We start from the raw sequence: 20,047 nt of genomic DNA, 5'->3' as shown, positions 1-20,047 counted from the left end.
TTTTTATTACCTTGGATGCTTCCATCTCCCACTTAAGGCTAGAGTCATTTGAGCGTGGGAAATCTTGCTATGGGACCAGGATATTTACAAGTTATTCATTTATTTACATATAGTAAAATTCATTGTTTTTGATGTATAGGTCTGAGTTTTGACAAATTGCCCAGAGTTCTATAATCACCACTACAATCAAGATTTAGAACAGTTCCATCACTCCTGAAATTCCCTCATGCTGCCTCTTGAGGTCAACCCTCCTTCTACACTCAGCCTCCAGTAATCTATTCTTGCTTTTGCCAGATGTCATATAAACAGAATCATCAGAATCATATATATGGCTAGTGTACTGTAATGCATTTGACATCCACCTGTGTTGTGTCAATATATTCTTTTTATAGCTGAGTAGTATTCTATGGTATGAATGTATTATAGTTGGTTTATTCATTCATCAGTTGAAAGGCAAAGTTGTTTCCAATTTTTAGCCATTATGATAAAGCTGCTATAAACATTTGCATATGGGTTTTTATGTAATAAAAAATAAGTTTCACTTCTCTTGGGCAAGTGCGTAGTAGTAGAATTGCTAGGTTACATCATAAGTGTATATGTAACTTTAAAAGAAACTAACAAACAGGACGGCTGTACCATTTTGCATCCTCACCAGCAGAGTGTGAGCGTACCAGTTCTTCATCCGGGCCAGCACTAGACATTGTTATTTGCCAGGCTAGATGCTTGTCTCTGTGTTAGAGAAGAAGAGAACTGGTTCTACATAGTGATGACAAAACTTTTCTTTCAAATTCTATTTGTTATCTATTTCCTTGTGCCAAACAAGGACTGTTTTTGACTTCTGTACGGTTTGGGTTTTATCTTGATTTTTCCAGGCCGTGTTCGTGCCTCGGGTCAGAGAACGCTGGGTGACTGACTCTGTGTCTTCCCGCAGGTGGATGGAAAGGGGTCCATCAAAGAGCTCTTCCCAACAGGAAAGCAGCTGGAGCCCTTAGTTGCCCCTCTGGCAGATAGGAAAGTGGCCGTGGGTCAGGATGATCTCACCGTGGTGCTCAATGAGGAGGGGATCTGCACACAGAAATGCGCCCTGAACTGGACGGACATACCAGTGGCCATGGGTGAGACCAGCAGTAGCTGCTGCTGCCCACTCTCGGCTAGGGCTGTGTGCCACCTTCGAAGAACGGAAGAATAGCTTTAGCGACTGTGGTTAACAGTGTCCTTCACTCTCAGTTCCCCTTCTTGTAACTAGGCAACTGTTGTAGGGTTATTGAAAATGGGATATTCTGGTTTTTGTAGAAAGCTGATGTTTGCCCCAGAGGCAGGGAAAATCTAAATAGAATTGCACATTTTATAAGTAATTGTCTACTGCTATCTTTACTTCTTCGTTTATTTTTAATGGTTTTGTTGTGTCCTCTGCCAAGTAGTGGAAATTCCTTATTTATTTCTGTAATACATATAACTCAGTATTGAAGGGTTCTTACAGGAGGGTTATTGCTGCTGTTTTTGTAGCTTAGAGGTGCAGACTGTGTTTAGGTGTCAGTCTCTGTCCTTCGTTTCTGTCCCACACCTGCCTCAGGCTCCCAGCTCTCTGCGAAGGTATTGCCAGTTGAAAGAATGAACATTGTAATAACAGTTACTGCTATGGAGTGGGGCATGCAGACTTTAAGGACTTTAGCTCTGGACACAAAACTTAAATTTTCTAAAAAGTGACAAAACTGCTTAAGGCACTGCTTAAGGTGTTAAATTGGAAGGGCTGAGATTCAGTAGTTCAGCTCTGAACTCCTGAAAGGGGAAGTTCATTGTTCAGTAGTCAGGAGGTAGTTTCATTACATCGATAAGATTGCACTAGACCAGCAGGGAATTTAGGATCTGGCTTAAAGAAAAATTCCCTTTCACTCCAGGTAGAAAGCATAGTTTGAAAAGCGAGTAAAATGTAGAAGACATGCTGATCTGTGAGAGGGCATGCCAGAGACCGAGCCGGCTAGAACAGGGTCTGAATTATGGAAGAATAAGGTCAGGGCCACTTGTTAGAGGCCCATGCCAAGGTTGGAGAGGCCAGTAGATTCCTCAGTGGTAGAGCGTCTTGATAAAAGCATCAGGTTCTAGGGTGGTTATTCCAATGGTGGTTAGAGACTAATAGACCAGAAGGAAGAGAAATCAAAAGGATGGTATTTGATAAGGCCCAAGATTGTGCATATTAGTGAGTTTGAGGGGCTAAGAGCTTCCCAAGTGTTATATTGTAAATCAGAAGACACCTTAATCAATAAGCCAAATTAATTTGGAGTCTTTTATTTTTACACTAGTACTAGTGGGCTTAGAGTAGAGTGTCTCTGTCAAATTCTGGGCCCCAAATAGAGGAAGTCTCTTCTATTTATACTCTTTTCAGTTCTTTGTTTTCCAAATTTGGAACGAGACTTCTGGACCTTCTGAGGAAAAGTCCTGTGTGCTGGGACAGGGCCGTGAGACCATATCTCAAGGCCTGGCCTGGCGCCGGCACTGACAACTCTGTCTGGGGCATAGTTTATGGCCTCTCTGGAGTGGGGAGTAGTCTTATTTTCCCTATTATTTAAGCAAGCAAATGTTTACAGAAGCCAGAATAGCAGGGTTAAAGTTTTAAACAGCAGTTTTTACCCAAGATGGAGATTACTGTGCTTCCCAAGAAGCTTCCTGATGTCCTAGGGCCCTTGTTCGGAGAACGTTTAGATTAGATGAAGATGTGTGCAATGTGCTTGGAGTTTGCTCTGACTCCCCGGTGTGAGAGGCCTGTTCTAAACCTTTGTCAGTGCCCAGCGCCCTCAGCAGTGTTTCTCAGAGACATTTCTGTGCCTTAACGTTTTGAAGGAGAGGGCATTCTTTCTGGGTAGGGTGGGACTCACCGTCTGACAGCAGGAAGACTAAGCTTAGAATGGCTTACATTTTAAACCGCACTTTTATTTCTGCTCGCATCTTGACTACTTCCCACAGGCTCCAGTCGTTTTCTTTTTGTTTTGTTTTTTAATCCTCACCTGAGGGTATTTTTGCATTGATTTTTAGAGAGAGTGGAAGGGAGAAGGAGAGACAGAGGGACAGAAACATGTGAGACTCCAGTTTATGCCCCGATTAGATCAAGCCTGCAACCTAGGTATGTGCCCTTAACCGGAATCGAACCCGGGACCCTTCAGTCTGCGGGCCAACACTCTCTTCTCTGAGCCAAACCGGCCAGGGCAGGCTCCAGTCATTTTGGAGTCCCCCTCACTGCCGTTGTCTGCACTGTTCCCTTTTTCTTTCTTGTCACCCAGCAGCACCCTGCTCATATGACAAGGCCCCATGCAGCGGCACTTCCTCTATGGAGGCTTCTCTGACTCGCTGGCAGAGGGAGCCACTTCCTCCTCGTGGCTTCCAGAGCCTTTCAGGTTTCTCTGTCACGGCACCCACATGGCCGCGCTGGGTGAGGGAGTTGTCACCTCTGCTCTTGTAGGAGCTCTGTGAGCTCTGGACTCCTCCCTCCATCCACTCTGGGGAGGGTCTGAAACATGGCCTTTTAGTAAATGCTTGAGGAATAGATGAATCATGTCATTGTCAGCCAGTTATTATGTCTGCTGCACACTAGCCACTCTGCCAAGTTTTGAAGATACAAAGAGATCCACACCATTTTTATTGTGTTTGAGAAACACTACTGAAGAGCTGGGGGAGACTGAACAAATGCAATATGACACCAACAGGATTTCTACTGTAGATTACCTTTAAAAAATTATTAGACCTGCCGTAGCTGGTTTTGCTCAGTGCATAGAGCATCGGCCTGTGGACTGGAGGGTTCTGGGTTTGATTTTGGTCAAGGGCATGTACCTGGGTTGCGGGCACATCCCCAGTAGGGGGCGTGCAGGATCAAAGATTCTCATCATTGATGTTTCTATCCCTTTCCCTTCCTCTCTGAAATCAATAAATATATATTAAAAATAATAATTAGTTCCTGACCAGTTTGGCTCAGTGAATGGAGTGTTGGCCTGCGGACTGAAGGGTCCCAGATTCTATTCCAGTCAAGGGCAGGTACTGTGGGCACATCCCCAGTATGGAGTGTGCAGGAGGCAGCTGATAGATGTCTCTCTCTCTCATTGATGTTTCTGGCTCAATATCCCTCTCCCTTCCTCTCTGTAAAAAATCAATAAAATATATTTTAAAATAATAATAATAATAATTAGATCTTATTAAGATTAAAAAAGAGAAATTTTACATATCTATACAAATTAACGCTGAGGAAAATTATACTAGCTTTAAAAAAAAATGAGACCAACATTGAAAGAAAATTTAAAAATCAAGTGCAAAACAATGTTTTTTAATTGTGTTTTCTGGTAAGATGAAAAATAGCAGCATAGTAACAATAGCATTTAAATTGATGAAAATATTACTTATGCTCCAGTTTCTGCATTTCTGAGTTCCCTTTTGGCTTTAAAATTTTATTGTACTATTCATTTTGAGTATAAATTACAAATATAAAATCAAAGGCTTTTTATCAGAAAATAGATGAGAAAAATTAATTCATAGCAAGTTAGCCACAATTTGAGGTTAAATTTCTGTATGACAATTTTGGAGCATAAGTAATATTTTCATCAATTTAAATGCTATTGTTACTATGCTGCTATTTTTCATCTTACCAGAAAACACAATTAAAAAACATTGTTTTGCACTTGATTTTTAAATTTTTATTTTTTATAATTTTTTAAAATTTTATTTTTAATTGTAGTAAAAAAAACAACATAAAATCTACCTTCTAAACCATTTAAGTGTACAGTTCAATAGTGTTACATACATTGCCATGCAACAGATATCAGAACTTTTTCATCTCCCAAAACTGAAACTTTATATCCATTAAACAACACATTTCTCCCCTCCCCTAGCCCTTGGCAACAATCATTCATTCTCCTTTCTGTTGCTATGAATTTGACATTCTAGATACCTCATATAAGTGGTAGAAAACAGCTGCACTGAGAACACAATCCAGCTGCCTTCTCTGTGAGCCATTAAATGTTAAGTGGAGCCCTGGCTAGTATGCCTTCGTTGCTTAGGCATCATCCCATCCACCAAAAGGTTGCTGGTTCCATTCCCTGTCAGGGCACAGGTCCAGGTTGTGGGCTTGATCCCCTGTAGGTGATGTGCTGGAGGCAGCTGATCAATGTCTCTCACACTGATGTTTCTCTCTCTCTCCCTCTCCCTCTCCCTCCTTCCCTTGCTCTCTCTCTAAAAATCAATCCTATCTAATAAAAGAGTAATATGCAAATTGACCATCACTCCAGCACACAAGATGGCCGCCCCCATCTGGTCAAAGATGGCCACCACAGATGGTCAGCAGGGGAGGGCAGTTGGGGGCGACCAGGCCTGCAGGGGAGGGCAGTTGGGGACAACCAGGCCTGCAGGGGAGGGCAGTTAGGAGCGACCAGACTGGCAAGGGAAGGCAGTTAGGGGTGACCAGACTGGCAGGGGAGGGCAGTTGGGGGTGACCAGGCCTGCAGGGGAGGACAGTTAGGGTTGACCAGGCCGGCAGGGGAGGGCAGTTAGGGGTGACCAGGCTGGCAAGGGAGGGCAGTTAGGGGCGATCGAGCCAGCAGGGGAGCAGTTAGGTGTCAATCAGGCTGTTAGGGGAGTGGTTAGGGGCAATCAGGCAGGCAGGCAGGTGAGCGGTTGGGAGCTAGCGGTCCTGGATTGTGAGAGGGCTGTCCGACTGCCCATTTAGGCCCGATCCTGGTGGGCAGTTGGACATCCCTCTAAGGGTCCCAGATTGGAGAGGGTGCAGGCTGGGCTGAGGGCCCCCCCCCCCCCCCCGCACGAATTTTGTGCACCTGGCGTCTAGTAAAATTATATTTAGAAACAAAAATGTCAAGTGGAGTTTTGTATCTCTTCCCTGTGAAAATCTCAAACAGAAACAACAGTGGCCAGAAATGTGGGACTCCTTTTTTTTTAGTATAATTTTAGGGGGAAAAGAAGTTACACTCCTCTTGCCTCGCTTTGTGACTGATGAGAAAGGAGCAAGTGAAGCTTCCACCCAGTTCTTTGGGAGAAATGGTAGGAGTAGGATCAGGTCACTCTTAGCAAAGCTGAGTGCATCTGTTTTGTGTAAGAGATTTCTCTTAGCATCACTCAGGCAAACAACCTTTTTGTCTATATATTGCACTAGAGGCCCAGTGCATGGATTCGTGCACCTATGGGGTACCTCAGCCTGGTCTGTGGGAATCAGGCCAAAAGCAACTCTCTGACATCCCCCAAGAGGTCCCAGATTGCGAGAGGGCGGTTCTCGGGTGACGCACCCCGGAATTGGGCTCTTGCCTCTTGGGGTCCAGCGTGCAGATAAAGCAGATTTGGGGCTGACAGTGCCCAAGCAGCAAACTAACCCACAGCTGATTCTGCGAGGAATCAGGCTCCCTCTTCCCTCCTCTCTGGGTTCGGGTGCAGGTGAAGCAGATTCGGGCCAACAGTGCCCAGCAGCAACCTAACCCACAGCTGATTCTGCGAGGAATCTGGCTTCCTCCTCTACTGGTCAGAGCGTCTGACCCCTGATGGTTATTGCGCATCATAGCTACCAGGCGAACGGTCAAACCGTCGGACTTAGGCATTTATATATATAGATTATAGGATCCTGGTTTGGTATTTGACTTTGGGCTTTTTGGAGATCCCATTTAAATGCAACTTAGAAATGGGCAACTGACAGTTCATAGACCTAAAGCCTTAGATCAGAACTGCAACTCAAGATGTTCTCTTTTGCCCAGAGCACCAGCCTCCCTACATCATTGCAGTGTTGCCTCGATATGTGGAGATCCGAACACTCGAGCCAAGGCTCCTGGTCCAGAGCATTGAATTGCAAAGGCCCCGTTTCATCACTTCAGGAGGGTAAGGAATTTCTGTCTTTGCTGGAACTGCCATATCATTATCATTACACAGCTTTAAAGTCACCTATATCATCATAAAGCCTGTGCCGTTTTGCTGATACTTTTACTCCTGCCTCCAGATCAAACATTATCTATGTGGCCAGCAATCATTTTGTTTGGAGACTTATTCCTGTCCCCATGGCAACTCAGATCCAACAGCTGCTCCAGGACAAACAGTTTGAATTGGCTTTGCAGCTTGCAGTAAGTCTTGTTTCTAAGATTTGGGTGTGAGTCTGCCTTTCTCATTGTTCTCCAAAGTAGGTGATTTGGGTTTAGTTTTTCATATTTGGTTTCGACTGGTAGAAAAGCACAGAGCTGAAAGTCTGAGACCTTGGATTCAGGGTCTGACTCTGCCACAAAGTATCTACAGTAGGTCCTCAGGTTACGTCAGATATCCGTTCCCACGGCGCAACGTAACACAATTTTTGCCGTAAGTCGGAACCCACCTACATAAGCACCCACATCACTCGCATGGAGCACATACACAGCAGTAATGAAGTGAAACAATAAAAAAAATTTAAAGGAAAGATAACAATTCCTGACCTTCACTTGTGGCAAATAAATAATAAAAAACATAAAGCATGTATGTCCATATGTCGAAATGACGGAACTTTTTTTTTACAAATAAATGGGAGATGGCGACATAACCACAAAACCATGCACGTTGAGTCCGACGTAACCCGAGGACTGTCTGTATGTAACTTGAAGTGATTTCACTTTTTCAGTTTGCAAATGTATAATTAATGTCAATTATAATTATAGTACTTCATAGAATTAATAGAATAAAATAATTTAGTAGATTATGATCTGGTCCTGAAAAATTAAGGACAACGCAAATGTTGGAGTAAAGTAACAACTGTAAATGTAAAATTATAGTCTGGTTGCCCTGCCAGCATGGCTCAGTTGGTTGAGTGTCCTGTGCACTAGCAGGTCGCAAGTTCGATTCCCAGTCGGGGCAGATACCTGGGTTGCTGTTCAGTCCATGGTTAGGGCACATACGGAAGGCAACTGTTGTATCTTTCTCACATCCATGTTTCTCTCTCTCTCTTCCTCCCTCTCTAAAATAAAAAATAAATAAAAAAAGATTCCGGTGTGGTTGAATTAAACCACTAGAGGGCCTCAGCATCTCTTTCAACAGTGGACTGTTAAGTTTGGACAAGCAGGCCTGTCGGTATTCTACTCTCATCTCAAGTTGCTGCATTCAGCAGGCTGCGCCTTTATATTTATGACTGTCACCCTCCTTGAATGTTTGCATGGGATGATATTCTCGGCAAAGTAGTGACCATGCTCTAGTTCCAGCGATGCTCCCAGGGCCAACAGACATCTTGGACACTGGCTTCTGAGGCTTGTCTTCTTCTTTTAAATATCCCACCAGGATGCTTGTCTTGGATTTTAGGAAACAACCAAAAGTCATTCTGAACCTTTCCTAGTCACTAAACCAGACGGTGGTAATTTGGTAATAGCGAAGTGTTTATGAAGACAGTAGTTGGAAAACTTAATTTCTAGAGTATCTTGTAAATTATTTCTGAAAGGAAAGCAGTTGTCACAAATTTTGGTATACATATGCTTACGTCACATATGGTGGATATTCTTGATGAACAACATTTATTTTGGATGTAAATACAGTCTTAATAGTTGAACATGTTTAATATTTCATAAGAATTATTTCTTTCTTGGGGCATTTAATGTCAGCATCTTACTATTCTGTTATTTTCCACTCATGCATTGTTCTATATTATTTTATTTATATTTTAAATCAATGAATACCCACTACCTTACTCAAGAGAAAGAACTGATAACCTTGTATGTTCTTCCCCAACCCATCCCTCTGCCTCCCCTCCAAACACACCATTATCCAAAATTATGTGTTTATCATGCCCTTTACATTTTTTTAGGTATGTTAGAATATGTATTTAGTTTTAACTTAATAAAAAAACAATATCATGCAGTACATAGCTTTTTTTAGTATCTATATTTTTCTTAACACGAAGGTTTCAGATCTTTTCAGCAATCTTCCTGATGCAGGTTTTCTGTTTAATCATCGATAGGGAAGATGGAAATGGGCTTCCATTTTTCCTTCTCTTTTCTAGGCTTGCGCTTACTAGGTGGTCTGCCCTATGATGAAAGAAGGTTGGTCCATAACAGCTTAACTCTTGAGGAACCTGTCTCTTATATAAATAAATTAAAGACCATATATGTCTCTTTCTTTCTTTCTTTTTTTTTTTTTAACCGCAGACCAACTTGGCTACAGCTATGCCATTGATCTGCCAGGTAACTAATACAACTTCTAAATGGGTGATTCATCTTTTAAAGGAGCTTTCTTTCTTTTTAAAAAAAATGTAAACCAAGACCTTAAATTGAAGCATATATGTCTCTTTCAGAGGGCAATAATATACTAAACTTCAATGTTGACAAAATGTGGAGCAAAATGTGAGAGAAGGGATGGTTCCCTGAGGGCTAGAGAAGGCATCCTCAGATTGGACCCATTAGGGCAGTGATGGCGAACTTTTAGAGCTCGGCGTGTCAGCATTTTGAAAAACCCTAACTTAACTCTGGTGCCGTGTCACATACAGAAATTTTTTGATATTTGCAACCATAGTAAAACAAAGATTTATATTTTTGATATTTATTTTATATATTTAAATGCCATTTAACAAAGAAAAATCAACCAAAAAAATGAGTTCGCGTGTCATCTCTGACACACGTGTCATAGGTTCGCCATCACTGCATTAGGGATAGGTGAGATCAGGAGCAGGAAACAGGGAGCATTGAGGAGCCCAAGGAAGTTGAAGAAGTGGTAGCAAGTATTTCTAAGATGTTTGGAGCCCATCTTGACTGGAGTGGGGGGTATGGCTTGAATGTCTGGGAAGAAGCTAGAAAACAAGTTGCACAAGGTTTTGAAAACCTTTAGAGCTTCGAGTGGGAGAGCTTAGGTGAGGTGCTGCCTCACATTGATGGTGATCTGGACTAGGGCAATAGCAATAGAAAAGGAGAGGAAACGAAGAGAGAAAAATGAAAGGCATTTTGAAGGAAGAATTTAAATTTAGCAAAGATTGGTTAAAAGGGAGACAGCAGGGGGGAAAGGGGGTGTAAGTAAGGTACAGAGATAATAAATAGCTGTGCCTGCTGTGTTAAGTGTCTTTTATCCCTTGAGCACACTGTGTTCTCTCTCTGGTATTTTAGGGCCTTGTACGTATGCTGTTCTCTGCTCGGAGGAACACACTCTCCGTCTCCCCTCCCATCTGCCACCTGCCTTAACTCCAGCTCATTTTTTATACTTTAGTTTACTTTCTCCCGAGAATCCTTCCCAGACCCACTGCTCAGGCTGTTGTTTACCCCTCTTAGGTGCTTCTGTCATCTCTCTTACCCCATTTTGTTTGGGTTTTGATTATTTTTGTTTTTAAACTAAATTCTAGACTTTATTCATATTTTTCCAGTTTTTCCATGAACATTCCTTTCTTCTGTTCTAGGTTTAAATTCAGATGTCATATTGCGTTTGGTCATTTGTCCTTAGTGTCCTCTGATCTGTGACAGCTTCTTAGTTGTTCCTTGCATTTTATGACCTTGGTCGTTTTCAGGAATACTAGTCAGGTATATTTTGTAGAAACCCTGTTGTAGTTTAATTGCATAATTGCTTATCAGTCTTGTGATTAGACTGTGAGGGCAGTCTTTGAGAGCAGATACCATGTGACTGTCTGTACATGTTGAATTTGTACCTCCTGGGTGTTGTTTTATACCTAGTGTGTACTGAATAAATATTTGTTGAGTGAGTGAGCTCTTACCTATTCTACTCTCTTATTAGGAAATGAAAGATGATTCTGACAGTGAGAAGCAACAGCAGATCCATCACATCAAAAACTTGTATGCCTTCAACCTCTTCTGCCAGAAGCGTTTTGATGAGTCCATGCAGGTCTTTGCTAAGCTCGGCACAGGTAACAAGTGGGTGCAGCCCTGGGTAGGGAAGTAATGGAGGAGGGGAAACTGGACAGGGCGAGGAGAAATGACACCAGGTTTCTGAGAAAGGGGAAAGTTTACACTCACCTAAACTGATCCTCATACCTAACAGGATCCTGCAGGTGACATAGTTATAGTCCTACTCTTAGGGATCTGGTCTCACCTGTAAATACGGACAGACTTCCAGTTTTCCAGGATGAGTTGCCCTAGCCATTAGAGAAAGGTAACAGAATGTCATTCATTTCAACAAATGTGTATCCCATAGTCGAGTGTGTGTTGGATGCTGTTCTAGACAAAAGTCCCTGACTTGAGCTTAGAACCAAACAGCAGGTCATTTTTGAGAGCCAGCACAGGACAGGGTTGCAAAGCCCTTCCTTTTCTCAGTGTCTTAAAAATACTGAGCATCACGGTGACAAGCAGGCACTTTGGTGTCAGACAGCCTAACCTCCAGCAAAATTCCTGGACCTCTCTGGCCTTCAGTTCTTTTCTCTGCAAAACAGGGCAAATAATAATACCTCATATGAGATTATGCAAAATGCTTAGAACAGTGTGTGATACTTAATAAGTGCCAATTAAGTGTTTGCTATTATTACTGAATTTTTTATTTCTATATATTCCTTTTTTTTTTGCTTAATTAGGATCAATCTATATGGTTAGACCAGCCGTGGGCAAACTACGGCCCATTTGAAATGAATAAAACTAAAAAAAAAAAGACCGTACCCTTTTATGTAATGATGTTTACTTTGAATTTATATTAGTTCACACAAACACTCCATCCATGCTTTTGTTCCGGCCCTCCGGTCCAGTTTAAGAACCCATTGTGGCCCTCGAGTCAAAAAGTTTGCCCACCCCTGGGTTAGACTCTGTATGATATTATTTATCTCCTCCTTTCTCCTCTTTGTGCTGCCTTTTTTCCACCTTCCCTCATTTTTGGCCAATAATGAGCTGAGGTAACTCCCTGTATCAGTTAAGGTTCTTGGTTGTGAGCAATGGAGACCAATGCTGGGTAGTTTAATTAGCATCTGGATAAATTAAGCATGGGTTAGTGGAACATAAGGGGAATGGTAGTAGAGGAGCCCACAAAATTAATGGGCACCAGGCTCAGGACTGATAGGAACCAAAGGAACTTCAGAGGACCTCGTAGCAGGAAGCCGAGCAGTGATCCCTCTGTGGCATAGGCAGTCCTCCTCGGCACAGCCACTTCCTCAGCTGTGGCTGCCACCACCTCCCGTATTGTTGCTTCCTCAATAAAAATTGCCCCCTACAAGCTTATGTTACTATCTAAAGCCATGTTACAAACCACCCCAAAACTTAGTGGCTTAAAATAACAAATCATCTGTTAACCTCTCGGTATCTGTTGGTTAGGAATTTGGGAAGACTCAGCTGGGGGGTTCTTGCGTGGGGTCTCTCTCATGTGTTTGCAGTTGTATGTGGGCTGGGCTGCTGTCATCTGAAGTCTTAACTGGGCTGAAGGATCTACTTTTAAGGTGACTCATTCTCATAGCTGACAAGTTGGTGCTGGCCATGGGCTGGGGCCCCGGTTCTTATCCAAGTGGGTCTTTCTACAAAGCTGCTTGAGTGTCTTCGTGCAGAGAGACTAGGTTTCCCAGTGGAAGCCTCATTGCCTTTTATGACTCCTTCTACCCTATTCTGTTGACATACAGGGTCCTTCCCGGTTTAAGGCAAGGGAACACAGACAAAGCTCTTAATGGGTGAGTGTCCACATGCTGTAAGAGGAGCATGTAGGATGCAGTATACTTTGGTGTGTGCTGCACTGCTTGTCATTCTTGAGTCACTTTCTCAAGATCAAGGGGCTCTGATTGTCCAGGATTAGGTCATAGTCTCACTCCCTCTAACTGCCAGGGGTGGGGAAAGAGTTTGTGTTCCCTCTCTGCTTCTGAAGGCAAAGGTAGGTGCCCAGAACTATTCTGTTACCAAGACTACACCTGGTGTGGAAGAGGGAGTTGCCAAAAGGAAATAAGTTGCTGTTAAGAAGGGATATGGAAGCTGGGCAACCTGAAATCCATAAATATCTACTGTCCTTCCTTTGAATGAACTCAGTTGGGACATTTATCCACCAGCTCTTTAAAAAGACACCGGAATAAGATAGAATTTTTGTAGTAATTGGATTCTTTTTCCGTATACCAACGATACTTGAACCCCAGTCCCAAAGGTTTAAATTCATTCCTAATAAAGCTACAACCTTTGAATTTATTCATTCCACAAATATATACTGAGCGGGCCCAACAAGAACTAATCAGATGGAATTCTGCTTTCAAAGATCAACCTAGTAGGAGAGATAAGGCCCAGTGGATCCTTTCCAGTGGCAGGAGGATGTGCTGGTGGCAGTGCTGTGAGGGGCAGCTGGCCATTGACTGGACCTCTCAGGCAGGTCCTCCGGTGACCAACCTTGTCTAAGGTCTGGTCCTTCTGCCCAGTAGTGAATATCTTAGCATTCGCAGAGATCATTTGTCTCTTCCTCATCCAAGCTTTTCATGTGTATGTTCCAACATAGTTATAATATACTTTCATAGCTTTTGTTACTTAAAAATTATTCTTTTTCCATGTTGCTAGGTGCCTTTTAGAATTTGTAATGACTGCATAATACTCTACATTTGAAAAATACATTATTTTGCTGTTGAAGGAATTCTTCATTGTTTCCAAAATTGCATTGTTAACAAGTAATGTTACCTGTCCATACAGATGTTGCTTCTCCCCCCTTCCCCCAATCTTTTCCATTGTTTGTTTTTTTTAGGATTAACTCCTAGAAATAGGATTGGAGGTGTGAATGCTTTTTCCCTTTTTGAGGTAGCAATATTTTTTGCCTTAGCAGTGCAAGGATGATTGTTGCACAATGTTGCAAGCACTGGGTAGTATCATATAAAAATACTCTTATTGCCCTAGGTGGTTTGGCTCAGTGGATAGAACGTTGGCCTGCGGACCAAAGAGTCCCGGGTTCGATTCCAGTCAAGGGCACATGCCCAGGGTTGCAGGCTCGATCCCCAGTAGGGGGCGTGCAGGAGGCAGCCAATCAGTGATTCTCTCTCATCATTGATGTTTCTATCTTTCTCCCTCTCCCTTCCTTTCTGAAATCAATAAAAATATATTTTAAAAAATAATAAAAATACTCTTATTACTAATTAAATGGATATGAAAATGCCACCTGATATTTGTTATTGTTTTATAATATTTTATTTTTATTGGTTTCAGCTTTATGAAAGTATAATTGACAAATAAAATCATAATATATTTAAATACTTGCATAACCAAATTAATAACAAATCCATCAACTCACAAAATTAGCTTTTTACAAATTTTTATGAGACTGCTTAAATTTTAGTCTCATACCATGTGATTTCACTAACTGTGGAATCTAAAGAACAAAACAAACAGTAAATACAGAGACTCATAGATACAGAGAACAGGCTGATCAGGCTGCCAGAGGGAAGGGGAGTTAGGGAATGGAATGAATAAGGTGAAGGGATTAACAAGTACAAATTGGTAGTTACAGAATAGTCACGGGCATGTGAAGTAGAACATAGGGATATAGTAAACAATACAGTGGGGCCTTGACTTACGAGTGTCCCAACTAACGAGTTTTTCGAGATACGAGCCGTCTCTCGGCCGATTTTTTGCTTTGAGTTGCGAGCTAAAATTCGGGTTACGAGCCAGCTTCAGATACCCCACCGCTAGTTGGCACAGCAAACGTCACAGTGAACGCCACACCATCAGCCCAGCATCACGTGTCTCACTCGTTCACTTTTTGATTTGACATACGAGTAATTTGAGTTACGAGCTCCGTCACGGAACGAATTAAACTCGTAAGTCAAGGCCCCACTGTATTTGTAACAATTATGTATGGTGTCATGTGGAGATCACTTCATAAATTACATAAATACCTGAAAACAATATAAAATAATATTGGATTCACCTGACATTTTTAATGGCTAACAACACTTTGATTGTTAATGTAGCAGAACATTTTCCCACAAAGAAAAATAATTTGTAGTTTTCTTTTGTCAGTTGTTATGTCTTTTGCCCTGTTAGCAAATGAAATCTTACGGTTTTTTTAACCAATTTGTGTGCATTTGAAATCAACCTATTAGCCTTTTGCCATATAAGCTGCAAATTTATACCGTAGTCTGTTACCTGGTCTTTTTGTTTTAGTAATATTCCTTTTTGCCCTTTTTTTTCCCAGTTTTTTTATCTTTTCAACTTCAGTGTCTTAGCAGTTTTTCCTTAGAAATTTTTTTTCTTCTTTGCTTTTAGAGAGTAAGTTCTCATTTTTATTTCTGCATATATATGTGTGTCTGTGTCTTGGAATATAGTCATGCCATTTTTGTAATGTTTTAGTGACATGTGTATAAATAGTGCTCAAATTATAAGTGTATAACTCACTTGAACTTAGTCTTTATGAACTTAGTTATTCTTTAAAAAAAAGTCAGGAACTTGTTTTATTTTATCCTTAAATTGCTGTGCTTCTTTCTGGGGACTCATGTTTACCGTCCATTCTAGATCCTACCCATGTGATGGGCCTGTACCCGGACCTGCTGCCCACAGACTACAGGAAGCAGCTGCAGTATCCTAACCCCCTGCCTGTGCTCTCCGGGGCTGAATTGGAGAAGGCTCACTTAGCTCTGATTGACTACCTGACACAGGTAGATATAAGAGAGAGGTGTATGGAAGAGAGACTCGCGAGTTCCAACACCTGCTTCTTTACGGCAGGGCTTTTTGTAGTACCACAGACATTCCATAAATGAACACAGTGGAAGTCTGGGCGGGCGAGTGTCTTTCTGCTTCTCCCTGCTTGCCGGTACCATTGAGCTGCTTTTTGCCAAATCCTGACACCAGGAAACACACTTGATTCCTAGTAAATTCACAACTAACTAAGCTGTTCAGGGACTGAAAAGAGTACAGTTTAGTTGACAGAAAATAGTAAATTTTTAAAAACAAACATTTTTTAGCATATATAATTTTGTAAAAATACCTGCGTTAAGAAAAAAACTTGGAAAACACAGTAGAGTATAAAGCAGAAATACAGATCACCTGTAACTCTACCCAGAACCCAGAGGAAAGTAACTACATTTTAGTGTCATCCTTCCAGACTTTTATATGTATTTGTGAATTAGGTTTTATTTATTTATTGGTATATTTATTACAAAGGGATATCAAACTATATAACTTACTTTTAAAAAATTTAGTTATACATTGAGAAAGTTTTTCCTTGTTAATAAATAATTTTCTAAAATGTTTTTTAGGTGAATTATTTTTAGGTTGAAAAAAATTTGTTGTTATGGGCAGATAAGTGAAATTTTAAAGGCAACACTACAACTAACATCTTCACGGAAGCTTCTTAACACCAGAGTTCTTTCACAGAAGGCTGTGCACCCCTCAGAATCAGAGAACTTAGTGTATTTTTCCCTTGTAAGTGTTCTGCGGACCTCTGTAAGGCCCCCTGGATAGGCACTGAGAAGTATTGCCAGGAAAGTTGTAAGCCAGCTTCCTGCCTACTTCTGTGTCAGTGGGTGTCGCTCAGGACTAATCAGGCATGCAGGGCCTTGGCACTTCCTTGACATCGGACCCCAGCAGTACCCAGCTGTGGCTGGCAGCCTGCAAGGAGCGCACAGACTTGCCTCTGTCTGCACACTGCGAGGCCCATGGACCAAGTCAGACAGGCTCCTGGAGCGGCGTGCCTCCTGAGCCTGTGGCTTTACAGAGGCCTGCAGTTTACAGTGTCTCGGCTTTAGCACTCTAGGCCAGTGATGGCGAACCTATGACACGCGTGTCAGAGGTGACACGCGAACTCATTTTTTTGGTTGATTTTTCTTTGTTAAATGGCATTTAAATATATAAAATAAATATCAAAAGTATAAGTCTTTGTTTTACTATGGTTGTAAATATCAAAAAATTTCTATATGTGACACAGCACCAGAGTTAAGTTAGGGTTTTTCAAAATGCTGACACGCCGAGCTCAAAAGGTTCGCCATCACTGTTCTAGGCACATTCCCTGGCCTTCCCCACTGATGTTAGGAATGTGTGAAGTCAACTGACACTAGTGTGATGGCGGAGAGATGGTAGAGCATATAAGATGATGGGCATTGCCATTACAATACAAACTCAGTGATTCCATTATATAAAGTTCTGGAGGTGGTAAAAGCAATCTATAGTGATAGAGATTGATCAGTGGGGAGAGGGTGGGTGGGACTGTTTGGAAAGGGAACTTTTTGAGTGCTAGAAATCTGTTCCTCGATTGGGGTGGTGGTTACATGCACCTAGTAGTGCACTTAGAAGGGGTACATTTTACCACATGTAACTTGTGCCTCGATAACATTGACTTAAAAAATAATAATAAAAGAACATGGGCTTTGGGATCAGACCCTAATTTGAAATCTGCCTCTGCCACTTCTGAGGGATCTGACATCTGTACTGTGGGTTCTTCATTTATAAACTGCGGATAATGATACCTGCATTTCTTTTAGCTTTAAGGTAGAATAATACGTGAAGTGCTTGACAGTGCTGGTGTGTAGTAAACACTCAATAAATAATTATCTGTGGCAGTTTGGCAGTCATCTGAGGTTTTTTGTTTGTCAATCCTCACCTGAGCATATTTTTCCCATTGATATTTTTAGAGAGAGTAGGAGGAAGAAGAGGGGAAGAGAAAGAGAGAGAGAAACATTGATGTGAGAGAGACACATCAATTGGTTGCCTCCTGCACGGGACCCAGGCCACGATTGAGGCATGTGCCTTTGACCAGGTATCGCACCTGCCACCCTTCGGTCCGAGGGCTGACGCTCTAATCACTGAGCAGCTGGCCAGGCTGGCAGTCATCTGTTTTGATCCGTGATAGGAATTGTGTGTTATCACAGGGAGTCTGTTGAGGATTAAATGAGGAAAATCTGTGTTAAGGAAAGCCTTAGCATTGTGTTTGACACATTAAAAATGCTCTGTAGATTTCAACTATTTTTAAAAAGGTTTTTCTCAAAGAAAAAGAAAAAAAATTTAACATTGTTTCTTTTACTCCTTGAACTTTAATTTTTATTCCACTTTCTCCCTAGAATTCGACCCTGATATGCTATATGCATTTTGTGCTTGAAGATCTTTCATTGAGCCCTCTGTCATAGCTCTGTAACAAAAGTGTCATTTTAATTTTTAAAAATTTCCTGCAACCAAATAACTGTGTTTTTTAAAATGTCATCTGAGTTCACTTGTAACTACTATTAATGTACAATTGAGCAATGCATCATAAATATACTTAAGTTTCCAAGAACCATTAAATATTTAAACTTCCAAAATGTTGCAAGCCAATGTGAGATCAGGGTGTGGACGGCATGAGCTGATTGGGAGGTACTGGAAATTACCCAGTAGATCAAGTGATAAAGGAAGATGAGTCCTGGCCTTGATCCCACATTTTTGGCCTTTGCAGAAACGGAGCCAGTTGGTAAAGAAGCTGAATGACTCTGATCACCAGTCTAGCACTTCCCCGCTCATGGAAGGCACTCCCACCATCAAATCCAAGAAGAAGCTGCTGCAGATCATCGACACCACCCTGCTCAAGTGCTACCTCCATGTGAGTCCCTAGAGCAGGCGGTACCCACAACCCCCAGCCTGCCGAAACTGGAAAAGGGCCACCCTGGGGCACCTGCTGTCAGCAAGAGCGAAGTCTGCGATGATGGGAACCACCTAGTCTTTGCCTTGATGCCTGTGAGCTTCTTGAAATTAAGGGTTTAAGTCAAGATACTGACCAGAGTCTGACAGTGGGCTGGTCTTCTCTGGTAAGATTGGGGTTAGTGGTGTGGTGTGAACAGTGTTCCCTCAAAGGAAATATCCCCTTCCTCCCTGCCCCCCAAAACCATGAAAACACGTGAAAGGTCATAGTGCTATAAAAGCCACTCCCTGGAGTCCTGAAAAAGGGTTGTTTGCTGTCTCTGCTTTTGTTAAATCCCTGGCCTTCCTGCCTGAAGCAGGCCTTGGCGGGGAAGGGCGGGGTCTCCCGGAAGCACTTGGCTGAAGTCCTGCCTCTCTGCAGACCAACGTGGCCCTGGTGGCCCCCCTGCTGCGCCTGGAGAACAATCACTGCCACATCGAAGAGAGCGAGCACGTGCTGAAGAAGGCTCACAAGTACAGTGAGCTCATCATCCTGTACGAGAAGAAGGGGCTCCATGAGAAAGGTGACCGAGGCGGGGAGGGCAAGCCGGTGCGATGCGTCTGTGGGAGGGGCCTTGGAGGAGGCCCGTGACCTTGTTCTTGGGCTTCGTGGCCAGCCCTGCAGGTGCTGGTGGACCAGTCCAAGAAAGCAAACTCGCCGCTGAAAGGCCACGAGAGGACGGTGCAGTATCTGCAACATCTGGGTAAGTCCAGCTTTTGAAACGGGAGTCGGAAAGCGTTCACACAGACCTGACCCCCCTCCGTCTCTGATTCCAGCTGGTCAGTCCCCTCCCTCCTTGCTCCGCCAGGTGGGGGAAAAGTCCCCTGTGGTGGACCCAGGGCAGCTCCTTGGAATGTAGCCCAGCAAGCAGCCCTGAGTGACTGGTGCTTGGACAGAGCTCTTTGCTCTAGAAAATAAATCCTGGGCAACCTGGGCACCGGCCTTCCCAGTCCTGTGGGCAGGGTAGGCTTCACCTGCAGACAAGTCTTACTTTTCCTCCAGGCACAGAAAACCTGCATTTGATTTTTTCCTACTCGGTGTGGGTGCTGAGAGACTTCCCAGAGGATGGCCTGAAGGTAGGTATGCGGGGTCTTCGGATTCACCTGGCACCACAGTTGGTCCTGATTCTGGTCTGGAGATGGGTGGATGGCGGAGGAGGAAGGATTCATGCAGTTTCTCTTATGTTCAGAAGAGTGGACTGGGAAACGTGAGATGACAGTGTGGGGTAGTGGGAAGAGCTTTACACAGGCATCAGGAGACCTGCCCAGGCTGTCACGCAGTAACTGCGACAGAAGCGTGCACATTCCTGCCCCCACCCCAGAAGTCTGTCCTGGGAGCCTGCACATTTGGCAGCATGCGGTCAGGTGGTTCTGCTGCTGGAACTCGGGATTGTTTTAACAGATATTCACCGAAGACCTCCCGGAGGTGGAGTCTCTGCCCCGGGACCGAGTGCTCGGCTTCCTGGTAGAGAATTTTAAGGGCCTGGCTATTCCTTATCTGGTAAGATATTGTTTGATCTGAACTAAAAACCTTCAAACCCAGGAACCAGGCCTCA

The 20,047-nt window shown here is 42.9% G+C and overlaps 1 protein-coding gene across 5 annotated transcripts in view; it reads left to right on the top strand.

Moving 5' to 3' along the window:
- Positions 1-20,047, top strand: part of VPS39 (VPS39, HOPS complex subunit) — a 45,622-nt gene that overhangs the window by 19,912 nt on the left and 5,663 nt on the right. For all 5 annotated transcript variants that reach the window (XR_002830335.1, XM_006093065.3, XM_006093064.3 and 2 more), the window contains 10 exons: positions 932-1,115; positions 6,735-6,855; positions 6,974-7,094; positions 10,696-10,825; positions 15,363-15,505; positions 18,271-18,414; positions 18,874-19,015; positions 19,109-19,195; positions 19,495-19,568; positions 19,894-19,992. Coding sequence is in view for 4 of the 5 variants with exons in the window: in XM_006093065.3 (XP_006093127.1) it covers positions 932-1,115; positions 6,735-6,855; positions 6,974-7,094; positions 10,696-10,825; positions 15,363-15,505; positions 18,271-18,414; positions 18,874-19,015; positions 19,109-19,195; positions 19,495-19,568; positions 19,894-19,992 (1,245 nt within the window). In the remaining variant the exon portion in view is untranslated. The remainder of the gene's footprint in view (positions 1-931; positions 1,116-6,734; positions 6,856-6,973; positions 7,095-10,695; positions 10,826-15,362; positions 15,506-18,270; positions 18,415-18,873; positions 19,016-19,108; positions 19,196-19,494; positions 19,569-19,893; positions 19,993-20,047) is intronic.

This window comes from Myotis lucifugus, unplaced genomic scaffold (genome assembly GCF_000147115.1).
Source record: "Myotis lucifugus unplaced genomic scaffold, Myoluc2.0 scaffold_109, whole genome shotgun sequence".
Taxonomy (NCBI): domain Eukaryota; kingdom Metazoa; phylum Chordata; class Mammalia; order Chiroptera; family Vespertilionidae; genus Myotis; species Myotis lucifugus.
This window is presented reverse-complemented; position numbering and strand designations above follow the sequence as displayed.